The following is a 15396-nucleotide window of genomic DNA, read 5'->3' on the forward strand; positions in this document are numbered from 1 at the left end:
AACATTTAAATTTGTTTAACACTTTTTTGGTTACATGAGTCCATGTGTGTTATATCATAGTTGATGTCTTCACTATAATTCTACAATGTAGAAAACAGTAAAAAAAAATAAAGGAAAACCCTGGTATGAGTAGGTGTGTCCAAACTTTTGACTGATACTGTATATTAAGTAAATAGTACAATAACCTTTAACTTTTTTTGCAGCTTTGATTTTAAAAAGCATTTAAATGTCTGGATTTTACAGTTTTGTCTCAATACTTTTGATATCCTGTATTACACTTAGAAAAATGTTGTTCATTTGAAAATATTGAATGCAGCGGTTTAGAAAAATAGTCAAATAAATGGTAACTATATATTAATGAATAAATAACCCATTTAGAGTACCTATTGTCAGATGCTTTGGAATGATCCTAAATGAATTGACAGTGGATCATCCGTTTCTCTCTCGACATAGGTTGCATCTGGTACAAAATGAGGTTATCCCACCAAGTTTCAAGGTCGGCCACGAAGTTGACACTAATATTCACAATCACTGCAACAACAAAAAAAAGAATGGGAAAGCACCTCAAGTGAAAATGGGTCATCTCTGTAGTTTGTTAGACCACCAGCGCCACCTTGTGTTGTAACATGTGATACACAGGGGCTTGACTACTCATGGGAATATGGAATATTAGAAACTGGGTGGTTCAAGCCCTGAATGTTCATTGGCTTTCAGCAGTGGTATAGCAGACCGTATACAACGGGTATGACAGAAAATATTCTTACTGCTCGAATTACGTTGGTAACCAGTTTATAATAGCAATAAGGCACCTCAGGCGGTTTGTCATATATTTGGCCAATGTACCACACATCAGGGCTGTGGCCAGGCACTGTGCGTTGTGCAGTGCATCAGGACAGCCCTTAGCCGTGGTATATTGTCCATATACCACACCGCCTCGGGCCTTATTGCTTAAGCAGTAAAGCTAAAGCAGACCCATGCAACCTATTAGAACAGTAAAAATGCTATTTTTTTTGCTATTTCAACAACCCCACTCCTCTCTCACATAACTTTATTAAACTACAACTCTTTCAATGGCATCAATATAAAAAAAAATGGTTTCTATACGTTTCACAGTTTCGAGACTTACACAATGTTAACACAAACAAGGCCAAAATACTGTATATCAAAAACATGTGTTAACAAAAGAACATTCTCTCGGTAAGTATGACACTCATCGTTATCTTCCAACAAGTTGAGACATGGAAGCGTGTGATTAATAGGGCTTGTGTTCCTGTTTTTCCTCTTTCTCTTCTTACGAAGTCCTCCACATCATCTCCGTCCATTGCCATTGTGTGTGCCGCTGTGCTGATCGGAACTCCAACTTGGTCACTGGTTGAGCGCGTGTATAACGACAACCAGTTAGCAAGTTGGAAATGTTCTGACTAGCACATGAACACTGAATGGGTCACCACAGCTCGAGGGGAAGACAGGAATGACAGGTACAAATTGGCTCATTCTGGCAGATCTCCCTGCTCAATACATGTCTTCTCCCTCACCACCTTGGCCATGCCTTCCTGCTGTAGTGAGGTCAAGGTTAACAAAAACACACCATGTTACTCACCTTTTAAGAGAGATCAGGGTCAATTTTCATTTACGCGTCTCAAAGTAGGAGTGCTGATCTAGAATCAGGTCCCCGTTCTCATTCATTATGTCCTAAAATACTAAACTGATCCTAGATCAGCACTCCTACTCTGGGACGCTTTGTGAATAAAGGATCATTTCTGCAATCTTGACAAAAAGGGAACCATGAAAGTGTCAACAAAATCAAAGCAATACCATATATTGGCTCAACTTGCTACATAATGTGCTGAAAATCCCAATAATTCTAACGTGACATGCATGTGGGGAAACTGTTTTCAAATTTGGTGTTACAGTCTGATGCACCGTTCAAATTCAGTGCTCAGTTTAAGACTATGACCTTTAGTATTACTTAGTGGTCCTATTTGGAAGTTAAACTACACCAAGGAGACAGGCTTACATGAATACAAATATTGTATATACATGCACACACACACCTTCTCCTCTGCGTCGGCGAGGATAAGAATCAGGTCTTCCACGTCATACTGCAGTGTGCCGTCTTCTGAAATGTGACCCTCGAGCGCCACTCCCTGATATCACACCACCACATAAACAACTCTGTTAGACAAATACTCAGCACAAATGTTTCATCAAAATATAACATTTTGAACTGCTACAAACTTTATTTCCCTCATGTAAGGCTCAAGCTTAAATTGTTTGCATTGTAAATCATGAACTGATGTCAATAGAATCTCAAGTTAGGACTGGGCCCATAAAGTATGTGCTGGCAATAGATACCTAATGCACTGAGCTGGCCATTCGTTCATCAATTAACACATTTATATTTACACCACTTCAGGCATGTGAAACACTAAGGTCTTCTCACTTTATCCAATAACATGGCCTTCATAATTGATTGACTAACATCTACATGTTAAAGAATGTTAGGACAATGGACTCGGCAGTGTTTCCTACTTACAAAGCACGTGGAGGTCTGTAATTTTTTATCATAGGTACACTTCAAAAATATAGAAAATCACATTGAATGATTTTTAAGTAATTAATTTGCATTTTATTGCATTACATAAGTATTTGATCACCTACCAACCAGTAAGAATTCCATCTTTCACAGACCTGTTAGTTTTTCTTTAAGAAGCCCTCCTGTTCTCCACTCATTACCTGTATTAATGGCACCTGTTTGAACTCGTTACCTGTATAAAAGACACCTGTACAAGTAGCTTGGTGAGAAGGCAACAACTGTTGACGGAATTATTAGAAAATGGAAGAGGTTCAAGATGATGGTCAATCACCCTCGGTCTAGGGCTCCATGCAAGATCTCACCTTGTGGGGCATCAATGATCATGAGGAAGGTGAGGGATCAGCCAAGAACTACACGGCAGAACCTGGTCAATGACCTGAAGAAAGCTGGGACCACAGTCTCAAAGAAAACCATTAGTAACACACTACGCCGTCATGGATTAAAACCCTGCAGCACATGCAAGGTCCCCCTGCTCAAGCCAGCGCATGTCCAGGCCCGTCTGAAGTTTGCCAATGACCATCTGGATGATCCAGAGGAGGAATGGGAGAAGGTCATGTGGTCTGATGAGACAAAATTTGAGCTTTTTGGTCTAAACTCCACTCGCTGTGTTTGGAGGAAGAAGGATGAGTACAACCCCAAGAACACCATCCCAACCGTGAAGCATGGAGGTGGAAACATCATTCTTTGGGGATGCTTTTCTGCAAAGGGGACAGGACGACTGCACCGTATTGAGGGGAGGATGGATGGGGCCATGTATCGCGAGATCTTGGCCAACAACCTTCTTCCCTCAGTAAGAGCATTGAAGATGGGTCGTGGATGGGTCTTCCAGCATGACAACGACCCGAAACGAAACACACAGCCAGGGCAACTAAGGAGTGGCTCTGTAAGAAGCATCTCAAGGTCCTGGAGTGGCCTAGCCAGTCTCCAGACTTGAACCCAATAGAACATCTTTGGAGGGAGCTGAAAGTCCGTATTGCCCAGCGACAGCCCCGAAACCTGAACGATCTCGAGAAGGTCTGTATGGAGGAGTGGGCCAAAATCCCTGCTGCAGTGTGTGCAAACCTGGTCAAGAACTACAGGAAACGTATGGTCTCTGTAATTACAAACAAAGGTTTCTGTACCAAATATTAAGTTCTGCTTTACTGATCTATCAAGTACTTATGTCATGCAATAAAATGCAAATGAATTACTTAATCATACAATGTGATTTTCTGGATTTTTGTTTTAGGTTCCGTCTCTCACAGTTGAAGTGTACCTATGATAAAAAATTAGACCTCTACATGCTTTGTAAGTAGGAAAACCTGAAAAATCGGCAGTGTATCAAATACTTGTTCTTCAAACTGTACACACCACACTATAATATATTATAAAGAGAATACCATTACTAGCAAAGGGAATAACCTTGTAAATGAAACCAGGTGGATTCTGGGAGTCCGAGTCATTTCCAGTGCTCTCGGTGTCACCTGCCTGCAGCTCCTGGGAAGCTCTTTCTCCCTTCTCTTCCACCACCTCCACTTGGCTGGCCTCTGCAGGGGGGAAGGAGTGCCTCTCAGAGTGGGGTAAGGAAAGTTGTGGCGCAGGACGCGGTGGAGCCTTGGCTTTGCCATGCTCTGGAAGATTAGCCTGGTCAGTGTCATATAGGACTTTGCTCTCTGTGGACTCAGCCACAGCCTTCTGACTGGTAATGACCTCACCTCCGGAGGTCACTTCTGACATTTGAACCTGCTCTTCTAAGGCAGAGGAGTCCTGCAATTGGCTAAGGCCCTGCTCTTCCAAAGCACCGCCATCTTGGAGGTCACTCAGACCCTCTGAAGCGACGTCACTCCCCACCCCGTTGTCGCTGTCGCACGCCGACCGTCTGTTGGGTGTAGTGGTGCCGTTGGAGCTCAACTCGTCCGAGAGAACGGAGGTGAAGACGCAGGGGTCCGCAGTGCCAGTGCCCTCGTCAGCCTCTCCTGAGATGGCAGCGGGCTCCTCAGGGATGCTCTGGGTACAGGTCTCTTTGCCGTTCTCCGGGGCTGTGGATGCGTGGAGAGCTGTGTGTTCCGAGGGGAAGGCTGTGTTACAGGGGATGGGCGCTGAGATGACCAGGGATTTTCTCTTCTTGGACTTGGTGCTAAGAGAGGATATAGAGGGTGAGATGATCTGGCTGGTTAGCAGGTTGGACATTCTTAGATCCCAGATTCTAGACTTGATGAGAAGAAAACTAAAGACTATAAGGGGTTAAACAAATGTGGTGGATTCTTATGGTCATCTGAAACACTGACCTGTTAAGGCCCTTGATGATAAAAGCTTTTCCTGAATACTGAGTCTCCAGCTTCTTCATCACGCTGTAAAGCTCATGGTTCAGCTGCAATCAAGCGTGGTTATTCTATTAGTCAATGCCAGTTGACTTGCAGTACATTTCTTCATCTGAACAGTGAGACACTATACTACATCACATACAGTAAATGATTTAGATCTGTGATAAAAATGGGTTAAATATATTGTGATATTTTATTATTTTTGGGAGAATAACATCCATATCAGAATGTAGGAAAAACAGGCTTACCACACTCATTTCCTTATAGAAGACGTCCCTCAGGTTGGAAATGTTTTGAAAGACGGTCACGTAACATCCAATCCGGCTTTAGACAAGAGGGAAAATGTTCTGTTATACTAGAGCAACAGTAGTCCCTCCCTGTTTCCCCGTTTGGTGCCTAATGAACACGACCCCGATGTGCTGTGGTCCATTGACATCACCTTTGATAGAGAACAGGAAGCTCCTCCCTCATCTCTTTGTTGATTTCCTCAAACACACTCTGGGCTTTGTTGAACTCCTCCTCTGCCTGATCAGAGAGAAATGGAGTCCAAATGCTTTCAGTGTCTTTATCCAAATACATAGACAAAGAACAACAAAAAAAGCTGTAGAGATTCAATTTACATTTAATTTTCAACACACCTTGGTGATTTTGGCATCGTCTTTCTTCTTGGCATTCTGCAGCGTCTCCAAGTGGTGGCGTGAGGAATCGTAGTCTACGAGCTTCCGACCACGTTTGGCTACTCGTTCCTAAGAGGCAGGGGGAGAAGCGATATTTCTGAGCACAATTCCCATGAGCCACATGGCACTAGTCTCTCATGATTGTTTGTAGGACCAATCAGCAATGTAAACACATGGGGAGAGAAGAGTTCTGACGTGAACTAGTTCTATCGGACCACAAACAATTGATAAGATTATAGCAGACGCTACCTTGACTTCATGAAACTGTCCAGTGTAATTCTCCATGGTGCGAACTATCTGGTCTGTTAGTTTCTCTTCATAATCATTCCACAGCAAGTCCTCACTCTGTAGTAAAAACAAATGTTAGAAATAAACCTTCAGGCTGCTTTCTACTATACAACAGTAATACATTTGCCAAAATGAAATAACATTTTATTGAACACATACACGTATTTGCAAGATATTGCAGTTATTGTTGGTGTAGTGAAGTGCTTGCATTCCTAGCTCTAACAGTGCAGTAATATCTAACAATACACACAACATTTAAAAAGTAAAAATTGGATTTAGAAATATTAGGACGAGCAATCTCAGAGTCCAGAGTGTGTGTAATATTTAAGCAATAAGGCGTGTGGTATACGTCCACAAAGCGGTGGAGTGCCTGGATGTAGCCCTTAGTCGTGGTATATTGGCCATATACCACAAACCCCAGAGGTGCCTTATTGCTTTTATAAACTGGTTACCAATGTAATTAGAGCAGTAAAAATAAACCTTTTGTTATACCCGTGGTATACGGTCTGATATACCAGGGCTGTCAGACAATTAGAATTGTTTTATTTCACCAGGTAGGCCAGTTGAGAACAAGTTCTCATTTTCAACTGCGACCTGGCCAAGATAAAGCAAAACAGTGCGACAAAAACAACAGAGTTACTTACACATGGGATAAACAAACGTACAGTCAATAACACAATAGAAAGGTCTACAATTGAAGTCGGAAGTTCACATACACCTTAGCCAAATACATTTAAACTCAGTTTTTCATAATTCCTGACATTTAATCCCAGTAAAAATTCCCCATTTTAGGATCACCACTTTATTTTAAGAATGTGAAATGTCAGAATATTAGTAGAGAGAATGCTTTATTTCAGCTTTTATTTCTTTCATCACATTCCCAGTGGGTCAGAAGTTTACATACTAATGGAGTGTATTTGGTAGCATTGCCTTTAAATTGCCTAACCTGGGTCAAATGTCTCAGGTAGCCTTCCACAAGCTTCCCACAATAAGTTGGGTGAATTTTGGCCCATTCCTCCTGACAGAGCTGGTGTAACTGAGTCAGGTTTGTAGGCCTCCTTGCACGCACACGCTTTTTCAGTTCTGCCCACAAATGTTCTATAGGACTGAGGTCAGGGCTTTGAGATGGCCACTCCAATACCTTGATTTTGTTGTCCTTAAGCCATTTTGCCACAACTTTGGAAGTATGCTTGGGGTCATTAACCATTTGGAAGACGCATTTGCGACCAAGCTTTAACTTCCTGACTGATGTCTTGAGATGTTACTTCAACATATCCACATAATTTTGCTGCCTCATGATGCCATCTATTTTGTGAAGTGCACCAGTCCCTCCTGCAGCAAAGCACCCCCACAACATGATGCTGCCACCCCCGTGCTTCACGGTTGGGATGGTGTTCTTTAACTTGCAAGCCTCCCCCTTTTTCCTCCAAACATAACGATGGTCATTATGGCCAAACAGTTCTATTTTTGTTTCATCAGACCAGAGGACATTTCTCCAAAAAGTACAATCTTTGTTCCCATGTGCAGTTGCAAACCGTAGTCTGGCTTTTTTATGGCGGTTTTGGAGCGGTGGTTATTCCTTGTTGAGCGGACTTTCAGGTTATATCAACATAGATACTTTTGTACCTGTTTCCTCCAGCAATTTTTTGTCTGAGGTCTTGGCTGATTTCTTTTGTTTTTCCCATGATGTCAAGCAAAGAGGCACTGAGTTTAAATGTAGGCCTTGAAATACATCCACAGGTACACCTCCAATTGACACAAATGATGTCAATTAGCCTATCAGAAGCATTACATAATGTTCTGCCATTTTCCAAGCTGTTTAAGTCAACTTAGTGTATGTAAACTTCTGACCCACTGGAATTGTGATACAGTGAATTAAGTTAAATAATCTGTCTAAACAATTGTTGGAAAAATTACTTGTGTTATGCACAATGTAGATGTCATAACAGACTTGCCAAAACTGTAGTTCGTTAACAATACATTTGTGAAGTGGTTTTAAAACGAGTTTTAATGACTCCAACCTAAGTGTACGTAAACTTCCGACTTCAACTGTACTTGCTGGAGCGGGTGGGTGCTGCTATAGTGACCAGTGAGCTGAGTTAAGGTGGGGCTTTACCTAGAAAATACTTATTGATGACCTGGAGCCAGTGGGTTTGGCGACAAATATGAAGCGGGGGCCAACCAACGAGAGCATACAGGTTGCAGTGGTGGGTAGTATATGGGGCTTTGGTGATAAAACGGATGACACTGTGATAGACTACATCCAATTTGCTGAGTAGAGTGTTGGAGGCTATTTTGTAAATTATATTGCCGAAGTCAAGGATCAGTAGGACAGTCAGTTTTACGAGGGTAGGATGCTTTGTTGCGAAATAGGAAGCCGATTCTAGATGTAATTTTGGATTGGAGATGCTTAATGTGAGTCTGGAAGGAGAGTTTACAGTCTAATCAGCATTCAGGGCTCGAACCAACCAGTTTGTTTGTTTGTTTATTTATGCGTCTGTGAGTGAGATAGGATGTTTAGACATTATGGACAGTATGTGGATAGAATATTTAGTATATCTGAAGAATATGTACAGCAATAGTTGAACAGGATGGCCTTGACTAGAATACAGTACAAACATATGAAGTGGGTAAAACAGTATGTTAACATTATCAAAGTGACCAGTGTTCAATGACTTTGTACACAGGGTAGCAGTCTCTATGATGCATGGTTGAATACCGGGTGGTAGCCGGCTAATAACAGTGACTAAAGTTCAGGGCAGGGTACTGGCTAATGGTGACTATTTAACAGTCTGATGGCCTTGAGACTGAAAAACAGCTTTGGTCTCTGTCCCAGCTTTGATGCACCTGTACTGACCTCGCCTTCTGGATGGTAGCGGGGTAACAAGCCGTGGCTTGCTGTTGCGCCTCTTCAGTCTCCTGAGTTTGAAGAGGCGCTGTTGCGCCTTCTCCACCACACTGTGTGGGTGGACCATTTCAGATTGTCAGTGATGTGTACAACGGGGAACTTGAAACTTTTCACCTTCTCCACTGCGACCCCTTCGATGTGGATGGGTGCATGCTCCCCCTGCTGTCTCCCATGATCAGCTCCTTCGTTTTATTGACATGGAGGTTATTTTCATGGCACCACTCCGCCAGGGCCCTCACCTCCTCCCTGTAGGCTGTCTTGTCATTGGTAATCAGGACATCTGTTGTGTCGTCTGCAAACTTGATGATTGTGTTGAAGGCGTGCGTGGCCACGCAGTCATGGGTTAATAGGGAGTACGGGGGGGGGGGGGGCTGAGCATGCAACCTAACCTCACCACCTGAGGGTGGCCCGTCGGGAAGTCCAGGACCCAGTTGTACAGGGCAGGGTTCAGACCCAGGGCCTGGAGGTTAATGATGAGCTTGGAGGGTACTATGGTGTTGAAGGCTGAGCTCTAGTCAATGAACAGCATTCTTACATAAGTATTCCTCTTAGCCAGATTGGATCTGTTGGGGAGGTATGCAAATTGAAGTGGGTCTAGGGTGTCAGGTAAGGTAGAGGTGATATGATCCTTGACTAGTCTCTCAAAGCACTTCATGATGACAGAAGTGAGTGCTACAGGCAATACTCAGTTTAGTTACCTTTGCTTTCTTGGAAGCGAAGTGTGAAGCAAGTGTGGACAACAGACTGGGATAGGGAGAGATTGAATATGTCTGTGCATGCTCTGAAGACGAGGCTAGGGATGCCGCCTGGACCGGCAGCCTTGCGAGGGTTAACACACTTAAAATGTCTTACTCATGTCAGCCACAGAGCACGAGAGCTCACGGTAGCCTGCATCGGCAGTACTGTTTCCCTTGAAGTGGGTGAAGGTGTTTAGCTTGTTTCAGGGAGCAAGACGATGTCCCCAACATAGCTTGTTTTCCCTTTATAATCTATGATTGTCTGGAGTCCCTGCCACATAAGTCTGGTGTCTGTGCCGTTGAATTGCGAATACACTGTCTCTGTACTGACGTTTTGCCTCTGATTGACTTAGGGAGGGCATAACTACACTGTTTGTACTCTAGCATATTCCCAGTCACCGTGCCGTGGTTAAATGGAGTGGTTCACGCTTTCATTTTTGCGCGAATGCTGCCATCTTTCTATGGTTTCTGGATCGGATAGGTTTTAATCGTACAGTGGGAAAATCCCCTATAGACTTCCTAATGAATCCAGTCACCATGTCAGTGTATACTAACAATTATTATAAATACACACCGAAAAAACTGCCTCACCTGAAACATGAAAAGCACTTTTGCCTAACTGTAGTCTTTAAAAATGAAACTCTGGTATTACTGTATACTCTCCTCTTATTTAATGGTTCTCAGACCAACATTTTGGTCAATAGATCTTCATCAGGGGTTCTTCCTCCTCAAAAAAATCCACTTGTCTGAAAACACCCATCTATGGCCCACCTCCATGATGACAGATAGGTCCTCTCCTCCCTGCCAGTCAGGTTCGTAGACATCTCTTAACGTCTGGGACAGTCTCTTGGAAGTCTCATGCATCACTGTGGAGAAGGACAGAAGGAACGTGTGAACTAGAGCAAAACGAATGCGTTTAGATGACACTATAAAGCTAATAGCTATTGTTTAGGACAGCCAAGTGAGAAAGTAGACATTTGTGTAGATGGATAGCTTGCCTAGCAGATACCTTGTTAGCTAGACCAAGGGTCGGAGTCTGGGGATGTGGGTTGAATGTTTGAAACTAGGGTTATATTCATTAGGCACCAAACTGATGGAAACAGAACCTGAACTTTTCCAATAAGAAACGCTTGTTTTCTGTTGCAAAACGTTTTGCTTTGGTGTGCACTAATGAATAGCACCAAGCTTTTGGCCTTTACACAGCTCGTATGACAAAAATCAGCATGGACGGCACATTTAGATGAAGTGGTTTTGGATTTGTGGCACACTGCAGATTCGGCTACACCTACACTTAAAGGTCAAAATAAGATGGGCTTCACTTGAACTGGTATGCAAATGGTAGCACAAAAAAACAACATTATTGTTCCTGCTCAAATGAATAACACATTCATTTTCAGAGTCGGCCCTTTTAAAATGGCTGGTAGTTATTTGTTTTTATAAATTGACAGTTATGCTACCAGAGACGTTTTGAAAGTAAGGTCAGTTTAAAAGAGGGGAGAAAGAAAAAAAACAACTGGCCAGTGTGTTAAGTTGTACAGTAGTGTTCAAGATATAGCCCTCCTACTATATTAAACAGTTTAACAGTCCTCTGCTATGGATTGAGATGTAGACAGATCCTACCTTTCACTGCACTGAAGTATGCTTTGACGTCTTTAAATAGCCTGCCGCCATCATTCTGTTGGTTGTAAAGATAGAAGATTCTTCGAGAGGGTTATTTTTTTCCTTACAGTGAGAACATCCATCAAAAGACCCTTTCCAGTTTGATTTCACCTTTACAGAAGATAAATCTCCCATAAATATTCTAAGAGACCAGGAACTTCACAATTCAAGTTGTACAGTCACGTTTCGGAAACATTTCACAAACAATAACAGTACAAAGTGTATGAGTATTAAAAGTGACACTTAAGTATTTTCAATTTCACTATGTCCCTTTAAAAACAAGGAGGACCTTTTCAAACAAGTCAAATGGTTCTATTTTTGTGCTTCAAGGAACAAGAGAAACTAATGACTTTAAAAACATTTCAGTATAAAAGGAGGATATTGTTTTACACAAGATAGTCTGGTGAAAATATCACGGGTGCGTCCTACTCGGTTTCGTAATAGGAGTGCGATATAAGAGTGAAAACTGTCTACGGGTGGAGCTCCTTCCTGTGACATGTCATGTTATCGGCATGCACAAAATTGGTCAGAGCTGAGAAGTCAGAGGTTAACGGACAGGTTGTCATGGAATTTATTAAAATGATTTCTGAGAAAATGTTCAGACTAGTTACTTTTTCTCAAATGATACATGCGGATTTGGTAAAATGCCCCAAAACACAGAGATAACGGTTAACCTAACGTCAGATATGGCTCCCTTTCAAGATATAAACCGAATATATCACTGAACAGTGACCAGTGGCTAGAGTCAGTAAGCCATTTGACAGCATATCAGCCAGTAAAATGACATGGAAAAACTAAGAATGTAAACGAAGTGCAAGGAAGACCACCGTTCCAAACGCCTGGAGTTTAGATCCATTAAATTAGCAATGCAAAAAGGTTTCAGTCGTGTGAATATGGTCCTTAAGTGACTTAGTGGATGAAGAGACTTGAGCAGCCAACAGTAAGTACGACTCATTACCTAATATATGTTGCACATCGATACAAACTTTATGTATCAGTCAGTATGTTAACATGCACACTAATAATTCGACATTACACTAATTATGGCAGTAGGACGAGTATAGCAATATCCATGTAAAAACTTTACTCTGCTTATATTAAAATTGGCGTAAGGTCAAAATTGAAGTCCGCATACGCTGTTCAAACACCTGGTTTTCTGAGCAATCTTTCAAATGATTTAAAAAATGTAAACCGCGTATGCCGCTGGAACACAGATTTAATAGATCTGCTGCTGTGCCCGCACCGGTAGTGCAAGTCACACCATGATGTGCAAGTTCCTAACAACTGAAAGTATGCATCTTAGAAATAGTTTTCACATACAAACAAATGTCCGAACTCAGAATCTAATAGGCTTTGCAAAAATAACATGGTTGATTGTTTATTTTGATTGGCGATGTCTGAATTTTCTTCATTGGTACCTGTTGTTTGAGAAGGTTCTGGGAGTACTGCTCAAACTGTTCATCTTTTGTCTCCATGTTCTTACCCAGCTTCTGCATGACCTATGACAAGATGAAAACAAACAGCTGGTGACCTATCCACAAGTTTCAGACAACATTAGAAAGACTTGAGGCTCTAAACAGGTACTGTTGTTGAGGTTGACCAGTGTGAGGTACTAACAATCGCACTTACATTATATTAGGCCCAATGTTGTATTCCATAATGATTCTAGTCAACTAGTTAAAAAGCTAACTGTAATAGGATAAAGGCCACACTATTTTCTATACAGAGGCCAACATAATTTCTAGCATTCCCCTTCCCAAAAATGACCTCTGTGGTTGACCCCAAATGATAGGATGGAACTTGGGCACAACTCAACCGATTTAATTTTACAATATCTGACACAAACACATCAAACTACACTCTCTGTCATGTTTTGAGGGTTTCGGCAGCAAAGTGAAACTAGCAGAGCAGAACCCAGGCCAAGCAGTGAACCACAAAGCCACAGAGTAAGAGTAGCAAGGGAGAGGAAGTGTACAGCAGAGGCAGGAAGTGGCATTTGCAAAAACATCAACAAAAAGGAATTAACAAACTAATACTGACAAAGCCCATGGAAATTCCTCCCTAAAGGCTACCGAGTTAATTCAGCTGATTTCTATTGGAATAGACAACTAACTTGATATAGGCTAGCTTAAAAAAAAAAGGTCAATGGAATATAGTTTGAACTGAGTTTATTTTTGTCTCAAGGAATTACACAGATTAAACAGATGACACTCAAACCCACAGACAACAGTCAGCATCGATAGAGACTATGTCTTTAGAAATTGTATTACTGTAACAGACAACGTGGGCATACTGTCACCATAATAATATCAATATGCATAAACAGGCCAATAACTTATGAGCATCACTAGTTCAAGTAGCCCAAATTCCAAGGATAGTCTGTAGAATAGCCTAAAGTATTGTGGCAATCTTGATTTCAGGGTAACAGAGATGCCGCGGTTCACTAGTTGCTTACCTTCTCCTGAGCTCGATTCAATGACTTTTGTACCAGTTTGGCAAAACCTCCAGCCCCAGCCCCAATGTTTGGCCCCATCTTGTTCTCTGCTGCCATCGTGTCTTCTCACTCCGGTCTATGTATGATTCCTCTTGTTAAGCCGCTGCTCTTGTGCTTATATCTTTGTTGAGTTACTTAGGGAGCGGAGAAGAAGAGTCAGTACCGATCTCAGACAGGACTCTCTCTAGCACACACACACACACACGCACCTTAGCTGTAGTATACCCATTTAATATTTTTGCCAGCTAACTGCTTGTTAAAAATGTTATCTTGCAATGAAACGGGTAAAAACGTGCTGGTTCTAAAATAAGTCGACAGACAACATGAAACATGCTCGATCCTTTTGTTCAAACTTGTCAAATAGTCAGTGAATATTACGTTGCGACAGGAAGGCGGTGTCTTTAGAGATATTTACCCAATATTCAAGAAATTGCTTCAACATGATAAAGGCTACACTTGACTCACCTCCGTGATTCACACCATGCTTATCCCGTCATCAGCAAGTAAACGCAATACTTTTGCGCAACCAAACACAGGTAGCTCGCAGGATGAATATATTAATCACCTGAAAAATACGAAACGTTAATTTGTTGTTCTATTCCTGTTCTATATCTAGAGGTGGGTTCAGTTCGCTTGAATGGTTGGTACTGAACGACACGTTTCCACCCCCCAAAACGTTCTTGAACAGACTTTGAGGTATGTTTCCTCCCGTTTGATGGGTGTGGTTTGAAGCAATGAGTGACGTTTTAAAAGAGAAGAGGCCATGCTGACATCCTTCTCTAACCCACAACCCAACCCCTCCCCGTTTTTAAACTGGACGTTCAGGACACCACTGTTTCCATTCAATTGAATATTCCAGAACGTAAAAACGTCTGAAGGCAGCACTGGTGACATCATGGTAAATTAGCTAAAAACGTGATTTTCCAAATAGAGTGTGATTGCGGCCAGCCATTGGGTGGCAGGTAGCCTAGTGGTTAGAGCATTGGACCAGTAACTGAAATGTTGTTAGATCAAATCCCCGAGCTGACAAGGTAAAAATATGTCCTTCTACCTCTGTACAAGGCAGTTAACCCACTGTTCCTAGGCTGTCTTTGTAAATAAGAATTTGTTCTTAACTGACTTGCCTAGTTAAATAAATAATTCACCTGCCTACTGTAGTCCTCCTAGTTAGCACACAGTATCTTAGACTGCCTGCTGAACACCTGCCATTGTTAACAGAACTTCTGGAAAGTGGTGCCTGATGGGTGGGGACAAAGGACACTGTCATAGCTACAGGACACAGTCAAAGCTACATATTTATAAATTACTCTAACTGCTCCTTGTTCTATCTATGCTACTGTTGTCACCCCCGCCTCTTCTTCCATTGTTAAGGTGCATTACTGCCACCTACTGTACTGGAGCGCATCCTGCTCATGTACCTAGTTTAAAAATGAACCAATAGAATTATAAAGAAAGGGTTCTTGCAGATGCAGAAACTCCCTGAATTGTGGGCTGCAAATGCACCCTTCTGGAGTTTCCAGTTTTTTATAAACTGTAAAAAAAAACATTAGGAACACCTTCCTAATTTTAAATTGCACCCCCTTTTCCACCTCAGAACAGCCTCAATTTGTCGGGGCATGGACTCTACAAGGTGTCGAATGCATTCCACAGGGTGCTGGCCCATGTTGACTCTAATGCTTGTTGGGTGGATGTCCTTTGGGTGGTGGACCATTCTTGATATACACAGAAAACCCA

At 42.1% G+C, this 15396-nt stretch overlaps 1 protein-coding gene across 2 annotated transcripts; it reads right to left on the reverse strand.

The window, feature by feature from the left end:
• Positions 1-1259: 1259 nt before the first annotated feature.
• On the reverse strand, positions 1260-14383 carry LOC139413819 (bridging integrator 2-like). Of its 2 annotated transcripts, none has more exons than XM_071161605.1 (14): positions 14128-14383; positions 13624-13796; positions 12587-12667; positions 11130-11184; positions 10281-10375; positions 5826-5921; positions 5538-5645; positions 5339-5424; positions 5148-5223; positions 4864-4946; positions 3998-4712; positions 2055-2147; positions 1453-1553; positions 1260-1420 (listed from the first exon to the last, which is right to left on the reverse strand). In XM_071161605.1, exons 2-13 carry the CDS (start codon positions 13717-13719, stop codon positions 1491-1493), a joined length of 1647 nt encoding a protein of 548 aa, XP_071017706.1. In that variant the 5' UTR covers positions 13720-13796; positions 14128-14383; the 3' UTR covers positions 1260-1420; positions 1453-1490. The 2 variants fall into 2 exon arrangements, with proteins under 2 accessions (XP_071017706.1, XP_071017705.1); XM_071161604.1 differs by having other exon boundaries at positions 1453-1556.
• Positions 14384-15396: the final 1013 nt, after the last annotated feature.

This window comes from Oncorhynchus clarkii, chromosome 7, assembly GCF_045791955.1.
Source record: "Oncorhynchus clarkii lewisi isolate Uvic-CL-2024 chromosome 7, UVic_Ocla_1.0, whole genome shotgun sequence".
In the NCBI taxonomy this organism is placed as follows: Eukaryota; Metazoa; Chordata; class Actinopteri; order Salmoniformes; family Salmonidae; genus Oncorhynchus; species Oncorhynchus clarkii.

What these genes read in the sequence shown, in the direction of transcription:
- LOC139413819 (XM_071161604.1), bottom strand. Translation starts at nt 13,719, where the DNA reads ATGGCAGCAGAGAACAAGATGGGGCCAAACATTGGGGCTGGGGCTGGA. An exon ending in TGAATCGAGCTCAGGAGAAG is followed by an intron (nt 12,668 to 13,623) that starts GTAAGCAACTAG and finishes ATCTTGTCATAG; the next exon opens with GTCATGCAGAAGCTGGGTAA. An exon ending in TCTATAAGGAAATGAGTGTG is followed by an intron (nt 4,947 to 5,147) that starts GTAAGCCTGTTT and finishes GCTTGATTGCAG; the next exon opens with CTGAACCATGAGCTTTACAG.